We start from the raw sequence: 14,305 nt of genomic DNA, 5'->3' as shown, positions 1-14,305 counted from the left end.
CTCCATCGAGAGTTAGTTTCTTTCTAGATTTTGCAGTTTATATGCGGACTCTTTGTCCTTTTCCCTGTGTACGCGGATTCTTTGTCTTGTTATGGCGTTCACGTGGTTCTCCGTTTTGTCTTTTTAGAAGAATCTATTGTTTGTACACACACGCATAACGCGTAGTGGTTTCCACCACGATATCTAAAGGGATCACTTGCAATTGTTACGAAAATATTAAAAATAAAATAAAATAAGAGTGCAATCTAACTATTTCACATTTCAATTTTTGGGTTGGAATACAGGAAAAGGTGGTCAAAAAGTGATAGTGTTTGGAGATTCAAGGGTGATCTTTTGATCACTCCTCTCTCGAAAACCCGCTTCTAATCTAAAGCTACCCAAAATCCGTGAAAATTTGCTTATACAAGACTTGGTTTGGAAGCAAATCACCTACTTCTAGGGATTGTGAGTGCTATAGTTGCAAAAAGAAAATTATGCTTCTATGAGACTTGGTTTTTAATTAAATCACCTACTTTTATGGATTGCAACTATTAAGCTCTAAGTATACTGCCAAGCAAATGTAGGAGTCCAATTGAAAAAATAAAGTTTGTGGGTGAACGATGGATGGAGATATCTCAACTCCACATGCTACATTTTATGTAGTGTCAAGGTTCTACAACATGCAATTCACCTCAATACATAAGTCAAATCAAGATGGTGATTTGGAAAAAGGGCCTTGAATGACATTGCCTCCTACCTGTGCTTATGCATGTACAATCAAAATCTTCTTTAAAGAAGTGTACTATGGTAGCAATGGCTATATTTGTTCTTAGGTTAATGCTCGTCATCTCTAACATTGAAGATAACTTTAACCCTGATGAACAAGAAAAAAGAATAAGGATCTAGTCTTTGCAAAATTATTCATTTTTCTTTATGTATATGCTCTAAGTGTTTCTAATTTCCCTACACTGAAAAATGTAGCTCTTTCGGATAGGGAAGTACGATGGACCATTATCACCATTGTAACAATTATTGTGTCCTTTGTGAGCTCAAAAGATCAAGCAAGGGGCTTTGCCAATGTGAAAGGGATGTAGCAGCAACCTATGGCAATGGCAATGTGACCTACTTGGCACTAAAATGGGAAAGGAAAAAGAGAGGGTAAAATGGGAAGGCAGAAAAAAGGGTTCGATGAGAAGAGCTTGAAGACCAGCATAGTTAGGGTCAATTTGTATTGTGCTTCGATGCCTATCTTCAAAAGGAAGCAAATGGAAATGGCCTCAACTTTGGAGTCTCTACCAGCTGTGAGTTATATTTGGGCAGTTTTGGTATTGGTGGTTATTTTTTGAATGACAATAAGTAATGTAAATCTAGCAAACTTATATTACTAGCATTTGCACCAAATGTTGCAAAAGAAACGCCGTAAGGCATAAATTGAGGAACAATCACTACATGGGAATGGGCAAATCTAAATGAGATGCAAATATGTAGCAGAAATGAAATTCTAACGCTATATAAACAGAAGTTGATTTAGGGTGCCTCACACTATTTTTTATTAATTATTGAATTAATATTACATATAAATCTCATAAAATTCAATCAACTTATAATTTAAGGCTCTGATCTAAATTTGACTTTGGGTCATTAACAAGGTGATGTTGTGTCTCAACTACTTAACCACTAAACCATAGGCCAACAAAGAAAAGACTGCAAAATGTTACAATCATTACCATAGTAAACCCAATGACTCTACACACAAGACTTTTTGGGGGAGAGTGTTATTGGAATTAATAAATGGCATAACAGGAGCAGAACTCTTGTCTTGCTTCCAATCCTCGTTTACAAAAGAAAGCTCATTCTGAATGATATATCTTAGGTTTGGATCAGAAGGCAGAGCTGAAGCCTTTGATAAAAAAGAGCGACATTTTTCCTTCACTTCATTAAAGCGACTGTAAGTGGGAGTGGGAATATAATTTTTGTTAGTTTTGAAGGTAGATGGAGCATCAAATTTCAGTAATTTGTAAGGGGATGAACTGGCCTCATTGCAGTTGTTGTGGTCTAAAGTGGTTGTTAGCTATTTTTGTGGTTGATGTGAGTAGTTTTGTGAGTGTGGCCTCAACGCAGAGTGTTCTTTGTCTTCTGTGCTTCTATTGCATTGTCTAAAACTCATTCTGGTGAAAATTGGGCTGGCTAGGAATTTAATGCAGGACCTGCTCTACCAGTGAGCTACCTGCCCTTTTGATGATGGGCATCTTTACCTGTTTGATATCAAGGTGTGAATTGGTACCTCCAGCATTCCATTGGGTTAATGCCAAATGGTGTAGTAGCACATAGGTAACTTTTGCAGTGATGTTTCGGGGGAGTAGTTCAAGTTCTGCTAATATTCACCTTCTTCTGCTAGCTAAGAACGTGTTTTAGGTATGGTTACTCAAGGTTGAAGTTATGATAACGAGAAAGATCAAGGCCTAGGTTTTGGGCCGAGTTCTTTGTATGTTTAATCTGCTACATGTGCCTCTGGTTAGAGTTTCTTCTTGAATACTTGCTTGAGTTGGTGGAACTCGGAGTTCATAACACTTTCTAGCTTATTTCAAAATTCATTCCATAATTTCATGCAGCATTGCCTCAAAGTTTCCATGTCGGCACTGGTTGCCTTTTCTCCAGACCAATCCCGGTTCAATTATGCAAGTACTCTTCATAATAGCATATGCTGTGTTGGGTGCCAAATTATACATTTCTGTTATTGAAATTCAACTCGAGAATATGGTAATATGGTCATATGTTTATTGTGTTTTCTATTTTCCAGTTTTGGTCTGCCAATCATGTACACGAGCCTTTTTTTCTTATCTTCACAAGATAAGATAATGCATGCTATGTACGTTTAGGAACATTTGAAATCTTCTAAGAATTGATGGAAACAATAGATGTTACTATGGAAAAATCAAATGAGTCCAAATTAATATCACATGGATCTTTTGATGAATTAGTAGTTGTACCTAAGCTAACCTTAACTGACAACACCTACAAGTCATTACCAACTCCCGTGTTTTATGATGCTAAAAAATAACTTATAGCCTTATATGTTAGAAAAATGGTTCTCCATCAACAAAAGGAGCATTCTACATCTGCAAGTGAATGGATTTATTTGGATTTCCATCACTCACATGGAGGGGACTGCAACAATCATAGTTGTTTTTCTCTTCAGAAAAATATACAAGATGAAGACAACTGCAAATTGATTAAATTTACATATCCTTCTTTGAAAGTGACTTCAACTTTTTTGAATATAATGGAGTATTTTGATAAGCACCAGGATAATCAACCTGAAAATAATGGTCCAAAGCTCTCTGAAAGTGTTGGTATATCAGATATTCCAAGGTTCAAGTCTGAGACTGTTCTGGGTGGGGTACCTGACAACATTGACATGAAAACACAGGATAATTTGAAAAATGCACTTCAGTCAAGAACTAAGAAAGTCTCTTTATTGTTCAACTCTATGTTTGTATCCAGTGATCTGTCATTTTACTTGAATGTGAAAAGAAGTTTTGTAAGATGTGGAGATCCTTCAGCAAAAGAAACAAGTTGCATGCAAAATTCTTTGTATACCGATCTCAATGAATTCTCAAATACTATTTCATCCGATTTTTATTGTCAAAAGAACATGAACTTCATCATATTGAGATGTCCAAATCTGTCATAGACATTATTGATTGCATTCGAACGGATTCTGAAATGGTTTATGAGTTAGATAATGAGCTAAAAAGAATAGTACATACATTTCCAAACTTGAAAAATCTTTGTATTCCACATGTTAATTAGGTAGATCTAATGAGTTTGATCAAGGATAGGGTTTCCCAAATAGGTTCCTTGAAATATGATACAACTTTGAGAGGACTAGGCAATATGCATATATTATAGAAGACAACTTTTGATGTTTGTTTCTAAGTGTTCAGGTAGCATATATGTATTTGATAGAGTTGGTTCAAAGCATAGAGTTTTTGGAAAATTCTATAAAACTACCCTATTCTTTGCTTAAATATGCCTTTCTTGACCATCAATAAGCACTTTGGATGTAACAGCACCAAAACAGAGAACTTTTGGAGGAGAGTCTACCATGGACTTCATTTCCATTTTCTTATACATTTGGTTAGATGTACCTAATTTGTTTAATGCATATATAATTTTTTCTAAGTTCCAATATGATGCTCACTAAAAACAAACAGATAAATCTGATGTAGCCTTGCACCAATAAGTAAACGGTGTAACGTTTCAATTTAAAACAGCAGCATTGGTCCACAATAAAAAGCCTTCAAGAGCCATCCATTTCCTCGAACTGGCTACCTCGAACATCTTATCAAGTGATATGATACAACCTTGGCTTTTACACCAGCAGGTATAGTGATGTAATCATTCAGTTAAAACAGTAGAACTTGTGCACAGTAAGACAGTAATGAAGGGTTATCTACTTTCTCGAATTGGCTACACCATTTTTTTAACTGTTGAAAATGCATCATATACCACATTAAAAATCAAAGAGATCTGGTGATTGACAAAATATTTTGTAAAAAAAAATACTTGTTTAGATTATAACAAGCAGATCATTGTTTACACAATGGATCACAAAAAGTCCATTTGTAAGGGAATAATAATCTGTTAACTTGATCAAACAAGAGAAAGGGTACAAAGTCGTAGAAAATGTGGATTCAAGCTGCTGCTATAACGTTTTTGAGTAACCCACTTATTTTGATGATGTTTTTTGGTTTTGTCCAGATATTTTTCCATGAACAGGATAAAAAGTTGCTATAGTATTTTTTTTAAACATTTGTTAAATAAAATGCTATAGTACTCCATGCACCTGCCATGCAGCTCAGTTTTTTAAAACTAACTTGTACTTGGATGTAACAGGCTGTAAATCAGAATTGGAAGACAAAAGGATAGTGTGTGAAAAAGATGAAAGACAGAAAACAAAAATAGACTTTCCTATAAGCCTCATACCATGACACAGAATGGGCCTTATTGCAAATGGCCAAAGCCTCTAAGTCTGTGTTTCAGAGCATTGGACATTGGGATTTTTCTCTCCCCTTGCACGCAGTTATGATATATAAGGGGGCTTCTATATTTATTGCGATTAACATGTTGACTCTGCTCCATCTACATCTATGTTCCAGATTTATTTGCTTTTTAATCAGGCCATCAATAGGGGCTTATAAATTTCATGCATTGTTGCCAACAGGACAGTTGCTATTGCAGTATAGTTCTCATGCTAGATGGCCAACTTTCTTCTTTATCTATCCATATCTAGTTATCAAAAACACAGATTTTGAGTGCCTACTTTAATGAAGTCTCCACCAGTGGATGAGTCACACTGTCTGTACAACATTCTTGAAGGAAATCAGATGAGAAATGGAAAGAGGACCTTAAGTAGTGCAAGAGCAATGCAATGGTATTTTGTATTCATAAGCCTGTTCAGACAATGAATAATGCAGTGCGGAGAATGTGATTCCAACCTTCCCGATCATCTTTTGTATAGAATTCCTAATTATTGTGAATTGCAAGTGTTTTCCAGACAGGAATAGCTTGTAAAAATAAAATTCCATCACACAGTCAAGGAAACTCATCTGGTAGTGGTCCATAGTACCTTCACAAAGGCCCTGGTACTTCATGAATTCAGAGGATACATCTGGGTTTGCATGTGATCATGTTCTAGTGAAATGTTACAATTTGTTTTAAAAATTTAAACCAAAACAAAAATCTTGCATTGCATTCAAAAGTACAACTCACTTGGACAAGGGAAGCAATTAGAAACTTTAAGGAGGTCAGCTTCCAGTATGTAAAGAGATAAGGAAATATGGTAGCAGACCTATTGGCTAATATTGCAATAGAGGAGGAATAGAAGGATCAGACCTAAACACAAATTCACTGAACTTAGCTGAAGGGGAGTGGACGTCAAGCTTCAAAAATTGGTCCAATCAAATTGCAATGATCTTTATGAAGTCTTTTATCTAAAGTTCATTTGTCTTGTTTCAATCCCCTAATTTCAGAGGCATTTCAGAGGCCCAGTATTTCCCAACATTACTATGGGTTACGGTCCAATCATGTAAGCTTTTTTAGAAGGACCTGTTTTAATTTGAGAATTTATGAGAGAGATACCACATAGAATTCCAAGGTTGAAAGTAGATCAGCTTAATAATTTCAAAGGGTGGAAAAAGCCATGCAAGGCTATAAATTTAATAAGAATACTCCTGGCCAGCTCAAATAGGGAGAATTCTTGTTGTGCAGGAATTGTAAAGCCATGAGGAGGAATTTAGAAGGACCTGTTTTAATTTGAGAATTTATGAGAGAGATACCACATAGAATTCCAAGGTTGAAAGTAGATCAGCTTAATAATTTCAAAGGGTGGAAAAAGCCATGCAAAGCTATAAATTTAGTAAGAATACTCCTGGTCAGCTCAAAGAGGGAGAAATCTTGTTGCATAGGAATTGTAAATTGTTCAACTCTATGTTTGTATCCAGTGATATGTTATTTTACTTGAATGTGAAAAGAAGTTTTATAAAATGTGGAGATCCTTCAGCAAAAGAAACAAGTAGCATGCAAAATTCTTTGCACACCGATCTCAATGAATTCTCAAATACTATTTCATCCGATTTTTATTGTCAAAAGAACATGATACAACTTCATCATATTGAGATGTCCAAATCTGTCATAGACATTATTGATTGCATTCGAACGGATTCTGAAATGGTTTATGAGTTAGATAATGAGCTAAAAAGAATAGTACATACATTTCCAGACCTGAAAAAGCTTTGTATTCTACATGTTAATCAGGTAAATCTAATGAGTTTGATCAAGGATAGGGTTTCCCAAATAGGTTCCTTGAAATATGATACAACTTTGAGAGGACTATGCACTATGCATATATTATAGAAGACAACTTTTGATGTTTGTCTCTAAGTGTTCAGGGAGCATATCTGTATTTGATAAAGTTGGTTCAAAGCATGGAGTTTTTGGAAGATTATATAAAACTGCCCTATTCTTTGCTTAAATATGCCTTTCTTGACCATCAATAAGCACTTTGGATGTAACAGCACCAAAACAGAGAACTTTTGGAGGAGAGTCTACCATGGACTTCATTTCCATTTTCTTATACATTTGGTTAGATGTACCTAATTTGTTTAACGCATATATAATTTTTTCTAAGTTCCAATATGATGCTCACTAAAAACAAACAGATAAATCTGATGCAGCGTTGCACCAATAAGTAAACGGTGTAACGTTTCAATTTAAAACAGTAGCATTGGTCCACAGTAAAAAAGCCTTCAAGAGCCATCCATTTCCTCCAACTAGCTACCTCGAACATCTTATCATGTGATATGATACAACCTTGGCTTTTACACCAACAGGTATAACGATGTAATCATTCAGTTAAAACAGCAGAACTTGTGCACAGTAAGACAGTAATGAAAGGTTATCTATTTTCTCAAATTGGCTACACCATTTTTTTAGCTGTTGAAAATGCATCATATACCACATTAAAAATCAAAGAGATCTGGTGATTGACAAAATATTTTGTAAAAAAATTACTTGTTTAGATTATAACAAGCAGATCATTGTTTACACAATGGATCACAAAAAGTCCATTTGTAAGGGAACAATAAACCAGACGTAGGAATGTAATTTTCTTCCTTAGAAGGCAATCCAATCAATCAGATCTCATTTCAACTTTAAAATAAAAATACACTTAACCGGTCAAAACCTAGATAAGCGAGTAACCCATCAAATGCACTGTACCTGCTGAAAATAAGACGTCCGAATGTAATTTTCTTCCCTCGTTTTGTATTCAGGGATGGCTCTTCCTAGAAGGCAGTTCAATCAGATCTTATTTCAATCTTTAAAATAGAAATATCCTTAATAGGTCAAAACCTAGGTAAGCGAGTGAACATTTAAATGAATTTAAAGCGTCAATGAGTTTCCCTCGAATTACTTTCTTGTTGAAATCCCAATGAGTTGTGTCTGAGTACTTAAAACCCTGCAATAGAAAATAAAATCATCAAACAACCCTCTGATTCATCTTAAGATTCCAAATCATTATCTACCAGAGGGCATTCTAAATTCTGTACACCTATATAATATACTGGTTTGGAATTAAACAAGAAGCATACCTGCTCAGGTAATTACCCTTCACAGAAATCTGAAATCATGCATTTCATCTCTTCTGGTCCGCATCGAACCAAACAAAATAAAATCAACCAATCCAAAAAAAGGGAAAAAAATAAAAGAAAATTCAACAAACACGAGCTGGTAAAAGAAAAATCGACAAAGAAAATACACAATGAAAGCCAAAAAATAACAAGCAGAAGCCAATTCAAAGCAATGCAGAATACAGAAGAAGATGAGCTCAAAATAATAAGATATAATTTGCTTGCAACTCTTATATAGCAGCTCCATCTCAAACAGCCATAAATTTGCCCCAACTTCTAGTTCTTTCCCACTTCCACTTTAATCTATATTTTAGATTTTATTTTATATTCATATCCACCGACATGGCCAGTGCTCTACGATTCAAAATTTGTTTAAAAAATCGCAAATATTTCGAGTGATTACGGTCGATGGGGATTACATGGAAGCAATTCTGAAATATTTCCAAACCAAAGCCTTCAGATTGCGTTTTTAAATGGAAATATTTTACAGGGACATGAGATACTTTAATATTTACTTTTTTTCTAAGATATAATGTACATAGCTATGCGTAGTCATTTAATTACCAAACTCGTTTCGAACATGCTTGAACAGGATTACAGAACAGAAGCAAAAGCAAGAAACCTGGCTTGGCGCTCCTCCTCCTGTAGAAAAATCCGCCATGCGCGGCCCTCCCCATCCTCCTGGCCCTCCTCCTGCAGAAAAAGCTCGTGCAACATAAGACGGACTCGCTAGGTAGACGGACGGGCTGGGCTGGGTTTAATTAATTTTTTAACTAATAATTGTTTTTAATGTTTTCTTTGGATGGCAGAGAATTGTTGAATCGTTTAACAATAGATCTAAGAGTTAAGATTAGGACAGGAAGACATTTAGGGGAGTTCATTTAAGAGGGAAACGCCTTATGGCATAAATATAAAAGTATATTTATAAATAAAAGGGTAAGTATTTTAATTTACCATTATAATTAAATCTCTAAATTGTACTATTTTATGTAAATTAAAAATTATGATTAATAAAATTATTATATAATTTTTTTTTTAATTTATTTATTTATGTATTTATTTTTATTTTTTCGCGTTGTTGTTATATTGATTTTGTATTGAATTTGTTCGAAGTGGCGTGAGAGTAGTTATGGTAAGAGCCTCAGGTGTAAACGTCTCTTTTAAGAATCTGGTTATATGAGATGGAGGTTTTGGTTTAAGCCATAAGATGCAAGCACTTCATTGATAAACTTTGGCTCAAGTTGTGTGGATATAAACAAAGACGATACCTCCCTAAGGCAGTCGAGGCTCTGAAATACAAAGTAAAATCAAACAAAATTGAGAGCTACATCTAGCATGTGAAGGATTACACCTTAATATGCAAGTTCATTGATATGTGACCAATGGAGAGAGCATTGGTTGGATGGACCCAACAAAATGGTAGCTAAAGGAACACTTTGATCTTGAGCTTGGAGCAAAGGGTTTCATTATAGTGATTTTTGCAAATCTAGAAGACATAAACAATGTATTCGAGAACAACATGTATTTTTTCAATAATGTGGGGTTATTCATGAAATTCTGAAAAGAAAGTTACAACCCAGAAAAGGAAAAATTGCCAGTAGCCCCATTTTCTTATGCCAAAAGAATATCGAGAGGAGAAAATCATAGAAGGCATTGGAAACATGATTAGAGATTTTGTGAAAATATCCCCATTTTCCTATGCCAAAAGAATATCGAGAGGAGAAAATCATAGAAGGCATTGGAAACATGATTAGAGATTTTGTGAAAATAGCGAGGACACTACACCTCATGTAAGGATATGTGTGTATATGAATATCTCCTTACCACTTTCAAAATCAATCAAAATCTCCTACCATGATGAAGTTTAGCAACAAGCTTTGGATTATGAGCATGTATTGTTTAGATGTCATAGGTGCTATGAATACAACCATCTCTTCAAGGATTGTCCCCTGAATCTCACAGAGGAAACAAAAGAAAATCAACATAAATTAGACCATGAGGGTTTTCAGAAAGTCCAACCTCATCGAAAAAACCCTCAAGCACAAAATGTGGCAACGCCATAGGAGCCTCTTCAGTGTGTTGATTTTTCCTTAGGCCCTAGATCTGGTTTGAGGCTAATCACGCACACAAGCACACTAGAAACCCTCAACTTACAAGCACTTAACAACCACCCTGTTTTCCCATCAATTCACACATTCTCTCTCAACAATCATGGAATGCTAATCCATTTTAAGAGATCTCCAGAAAAAAATAACACAACTTCGAACAACCATAACATTTGCTTGTAACATCATAACTGTGCAATATGAACAATTCTGGGGCTCTTAAAAGATCTACAGATTAATGTAAAAGAAATTCAATTCTTGGTTTCTCAATTGCGAGATACAACCTTGGCATCTTATTTAAAGTATTTTTCATCTCTATACTTTTAAAATAGAATAATTATTTATGCTTACATCTAGTATTCTCCTCTATAAAAGGAAATATTCCTTTCATACATGCAACATCATGGGCCTCAGTATATTCATTCATGTGTCTCACCAAGATACACAATCACAGAAATGAGAAATTACTTGTAAAGTTCAAACCATAACATTTGCATGTAACATCAGAAGTGTGCAATATTAACCATTATTCTGGGGCTCTTAAAATATCTTCACATTCGTGAAAAATAAATTCAATTCATGGTCCCTCAATTGCAAGGTACAAACTCTGCATCTTATTTAAGTATTTTTCATCTCAATACTTTTAAAATAGAATAATTATTTATGCTTACATTCAGCATTCTCCACTATAAAAGAAAGGATTCCTTTCATACATGCATCAAAGGCCTCAGTATATTCATTCATGTGTCTCACCAAGATACACAACCACAGAAATGAGAAATGACTTGTAAATTTTGCAACTGACATCAGTTCTTGATAAAATAAATTTCTAGGCCTCAGTGTTTCCCTGGCCAAAATTATAGATAAGAGATTGAACACCTGAAAATAATTAGCATGCATACTGTTATGACTCGAGATAACTGGATATGGTGAATTAACCAATGTTGCGAAAATCATTATCAGGAGTAAATCAGCGAGGAGAAAAATTGTAAAAATCGGAAAAAAAAAAATCATGATTTTTTCTCAAAAATTCATGATTTTTTACCAAAAAATTGCGATTTTTTTATGTTATCGTGATTTTTACAACACTGAAATCAACACACTAATACCAAGCAAACACCTAGTTCCATAACATCTAGAGAAGCAAGAAGATGAGAAGAATGTTATACATCTAAGAATAGTTAGTCACAACAGACTAAGTAGAATGCAGTTATAGTTAAAATAGATCTAACAAAGAATCCTTTAAAAAATTTATACCTTGGAGAAAAAGGATCCACACAGCTTTGGAGCCCTATACCATCTTGTGGCAACATAGTCATCAAATATATACATCTTAAAAATGGGAAATTTACTAACTAAAGTACAACAATCAAAATCAAATAGAGAATTTAAAATAGTATACGATCCAGAAGATTGTTGTGGGCATGTCATTGAAGGCAACTCTTGCTAAGCCAAAGTCACATATTTTTAGCTTGCAATCAGCATTTGCCAAAACATTCTTCGGTTTCAAATCCCGATGATACACATTGGCTATAAGAACATAAAGTTGACAAATTAGAGAATAGAATTCACATTTCTTCTTCCATACTAAGTTCCCTGAAATGGGAAGGTGCTTCACAGTCACAATAGATTCTTAAAAACACAGTTAAAACTTAACATGAATATTTTAACAGGATCGATGTCCTAAACCAGATACCCTTTAGTACACAAACGAGAAAGAAGCATATGCACTTCACAAAACACTAAAATATTTATTTTTGGAAGTGAATAAAGCACAATTGCAATGTGCAACTGCTTGAAATGATTTGTAAATACAATGCATGGGGCAAATACAGAGATCAAAATTGTGAATCCTCAAATTGACTAACTCTTGCAGTTACAGATGAAAATTTGAGCATTTGAAGATTGAACCATTATTCTGAAAGATTGATTTCTAATGACTGAATCAAACTAAACTGGTTTGAGGGTTAACCGGCCACATATGTCAAATTGTGGTAAAAAAATTGATCCTTAGACTTGTGAGCAATTACAAAACAACAATGGGCCTCTGATGCCTATAGTGGACATTACCATGGTGAAATAAATAGGGACTTCAATCAAGAGTATAAATAGCTGATGTGCCAGAAAATGATTAAAATAATTATTGTTTAATAACTTGGATTACTCTGATTTCGTCAGGAATGCACATGCCAAAGGTGTTAAGGTTGTCGTGGCAACAGATCTGCTGGCTTTGACAATGTTGAAGCCTCCGGGGGAGTTTGGAGCAGATATGGCCATTGGATCTGCACAGAGGTTTGGAGAGGTTTGGGGTTCCAATGGGATATGGAGGGCCTCATGCAGCTTTTCTGGCTACTTCCCAAGAGTATAAGAGAATCATGCCTGGTAGGATTATAGGAGTGAGTATCGATTCAAATGGCAAGCCCGCTCTTAGAATGGCGATGCAGACTCGGGAGCAACATATTCGGCGAGATAAGGCCACCAGCAATATCTGCACGGCACAGGTAATATGCATATCACAACTTTGCTGAATAGTTAACAGAATATATGGATTAGTATTTGCTTTTGATACTTAACAGAATTTATGGGTTAGTATTTGCTTTTGATGGATTTTCCTCCCTTATATCAAAATGAACTACGCACCTCCGCTAGTAAGCCAATGACCTTATGGAGACTCCGCTAGTAAGCCAATGACCTTATGGAGAGGCCAAAGGTGAAACCTTTTACCCTTCATCTTGCTCCTTTATTATTGAGGGTTGGTGATTTTGGAGAGTGTCCCAGGTTACCAAGACTGCTATGATCAAAATTGTAAGCAGATGAATTACTATGATCGAACATTCATATGCTGTTGGTGTAGACCAAAAACGTAGGGCTGTGTACTAAGCACATAAACGCTTTTAAGATTTGAGCCCTGGGTTTAGCCAGCTCTAAATCCAAATAAAATTCCCACAGTTGAGATGCACCAGTGAAGGACCAGAGTATGTAATGTAACAACAAACTTTCTATACCGTTTTCTTTAAATATTTGAGCTTTTATTTCTCTATGGTTGCATGTTGCCTCAATTTTCAATGTTTCTTCAAGTTTTAACTTCAGTTGTTTTGATGGTCAATGAGGGTCTCTAGCTTAAAATGTTTTAATTTTGATTTTATACGACATATTTGGACGAGTATGGCTTTGATCATTGAGATCTTTTTGTACCCAGGCCTTGCTAGCAAACATGTCTGCGATGTACGCAGTATATCATGGTCCAGAAGGGTTGAAAAGGATTGCAGAGCGCGTACATGGTCTGGCAGGAGCTCTTGCAGTTGGATATTGCACTTGGATTGTCAATACATCTGTAATGCAGAAATACATAGAAAGAAAAGAGCATACAGAACGATCTCATGGTTCAGATTGTTTTATCTATAAAACTGGAGGAAGGCAAAAAGGAAATAGGCTAGCCGCTATACATACATATTAATTTTCACACAGTAATTATGCGTTAAAAAATAGTGAGAATAAATTAAAATTAGACAAAACCCCTGCAACATAAAAGCAAAAATCACAATCTTAACAGAACAGTAACCGAATATTGCCTACTCACATAAACAGCCCATATATCTAGTGAATATAGTCAGCAATGAGCATGCATACACCCTTTCCCAGGTTTAAAGTTTAAACTTATTTAGAAATAAGAATATTAGCAAAAGAAATCTACTAGTATGTATGTACTTCAGAGCTCGTAGAAGCTGGTACAGGAAAAATTGATAATCTTCTGGCCTCAAGTCATCATTTGCCTTAATAAACTGGTGTAGATATGATTCCATAAGTTCAAATACCACATAAATGTCTTTGAATTCCCGCCTAGAGGGCGGTAACATAATGTGCTTGATTTCGACAATATCAGGATGCCACAGCAGCCTCAGAAGCTTAATTTCACGTAAAATCTGGGTTGCATCAGAAATATGTTCAAAGATATCATTTATTTTTTTTATTGCAACTTTCTCCCCAGTGTGAGTATCAATTGCAGAGCATACAACACCGTAGCTCCCT

General features: G+C 35.1%; 1 protein-coding gene across 1 annotated transcript; it reads left to right on the top strand.

Moving 5' to 3' along the window:
- The first annotated feature begins 12,562 nt into the window (after positions 1-12,562).
- Positions 12,563-14,022, top strand: LOC149217480 (glycine dehydrogenase (decarboxylating), mitochondrial-like). The gene is made up of 2 exons (XM_089391374.1): positions 12,563-12,777; positions 13,476-14,022. The coding sequence occupies exons 1-2, from the start codon at positions 12,592-12,594 to the stop codon at positions 13,731-13,733; spliced, it is 444 nt and encodes a 147-aa protein (XP_089247500.1). The 5' UTR covers positions 12,563-12,591; the 3' UTR covers positions 13,734-14,022.
- Positions 14,023-14,305: the final 283 nt, after the last annotated feature.

The sequence above is a fragment of the Pinus tabuliformis genome, chromosome 1_1 (genome assembly GCF_031772625.1).
Source record: "Pinus tabuliformis cultivar Carrire ecotype Pingquan chromosome 1_1, CPIR1, whole genome shotgun sequence".
Taxonomy (NCBI): Eukaryota; Viridiplantae; Streptophyta; class Pinopsida; order Pinales; family Pinaceae; genus Pinus; species Pinus tabuliformis.
Note: the sequence above shows the minus strand (reverse complement) of the source record. Positions and strands in the feature narration are given on the sequence as shown.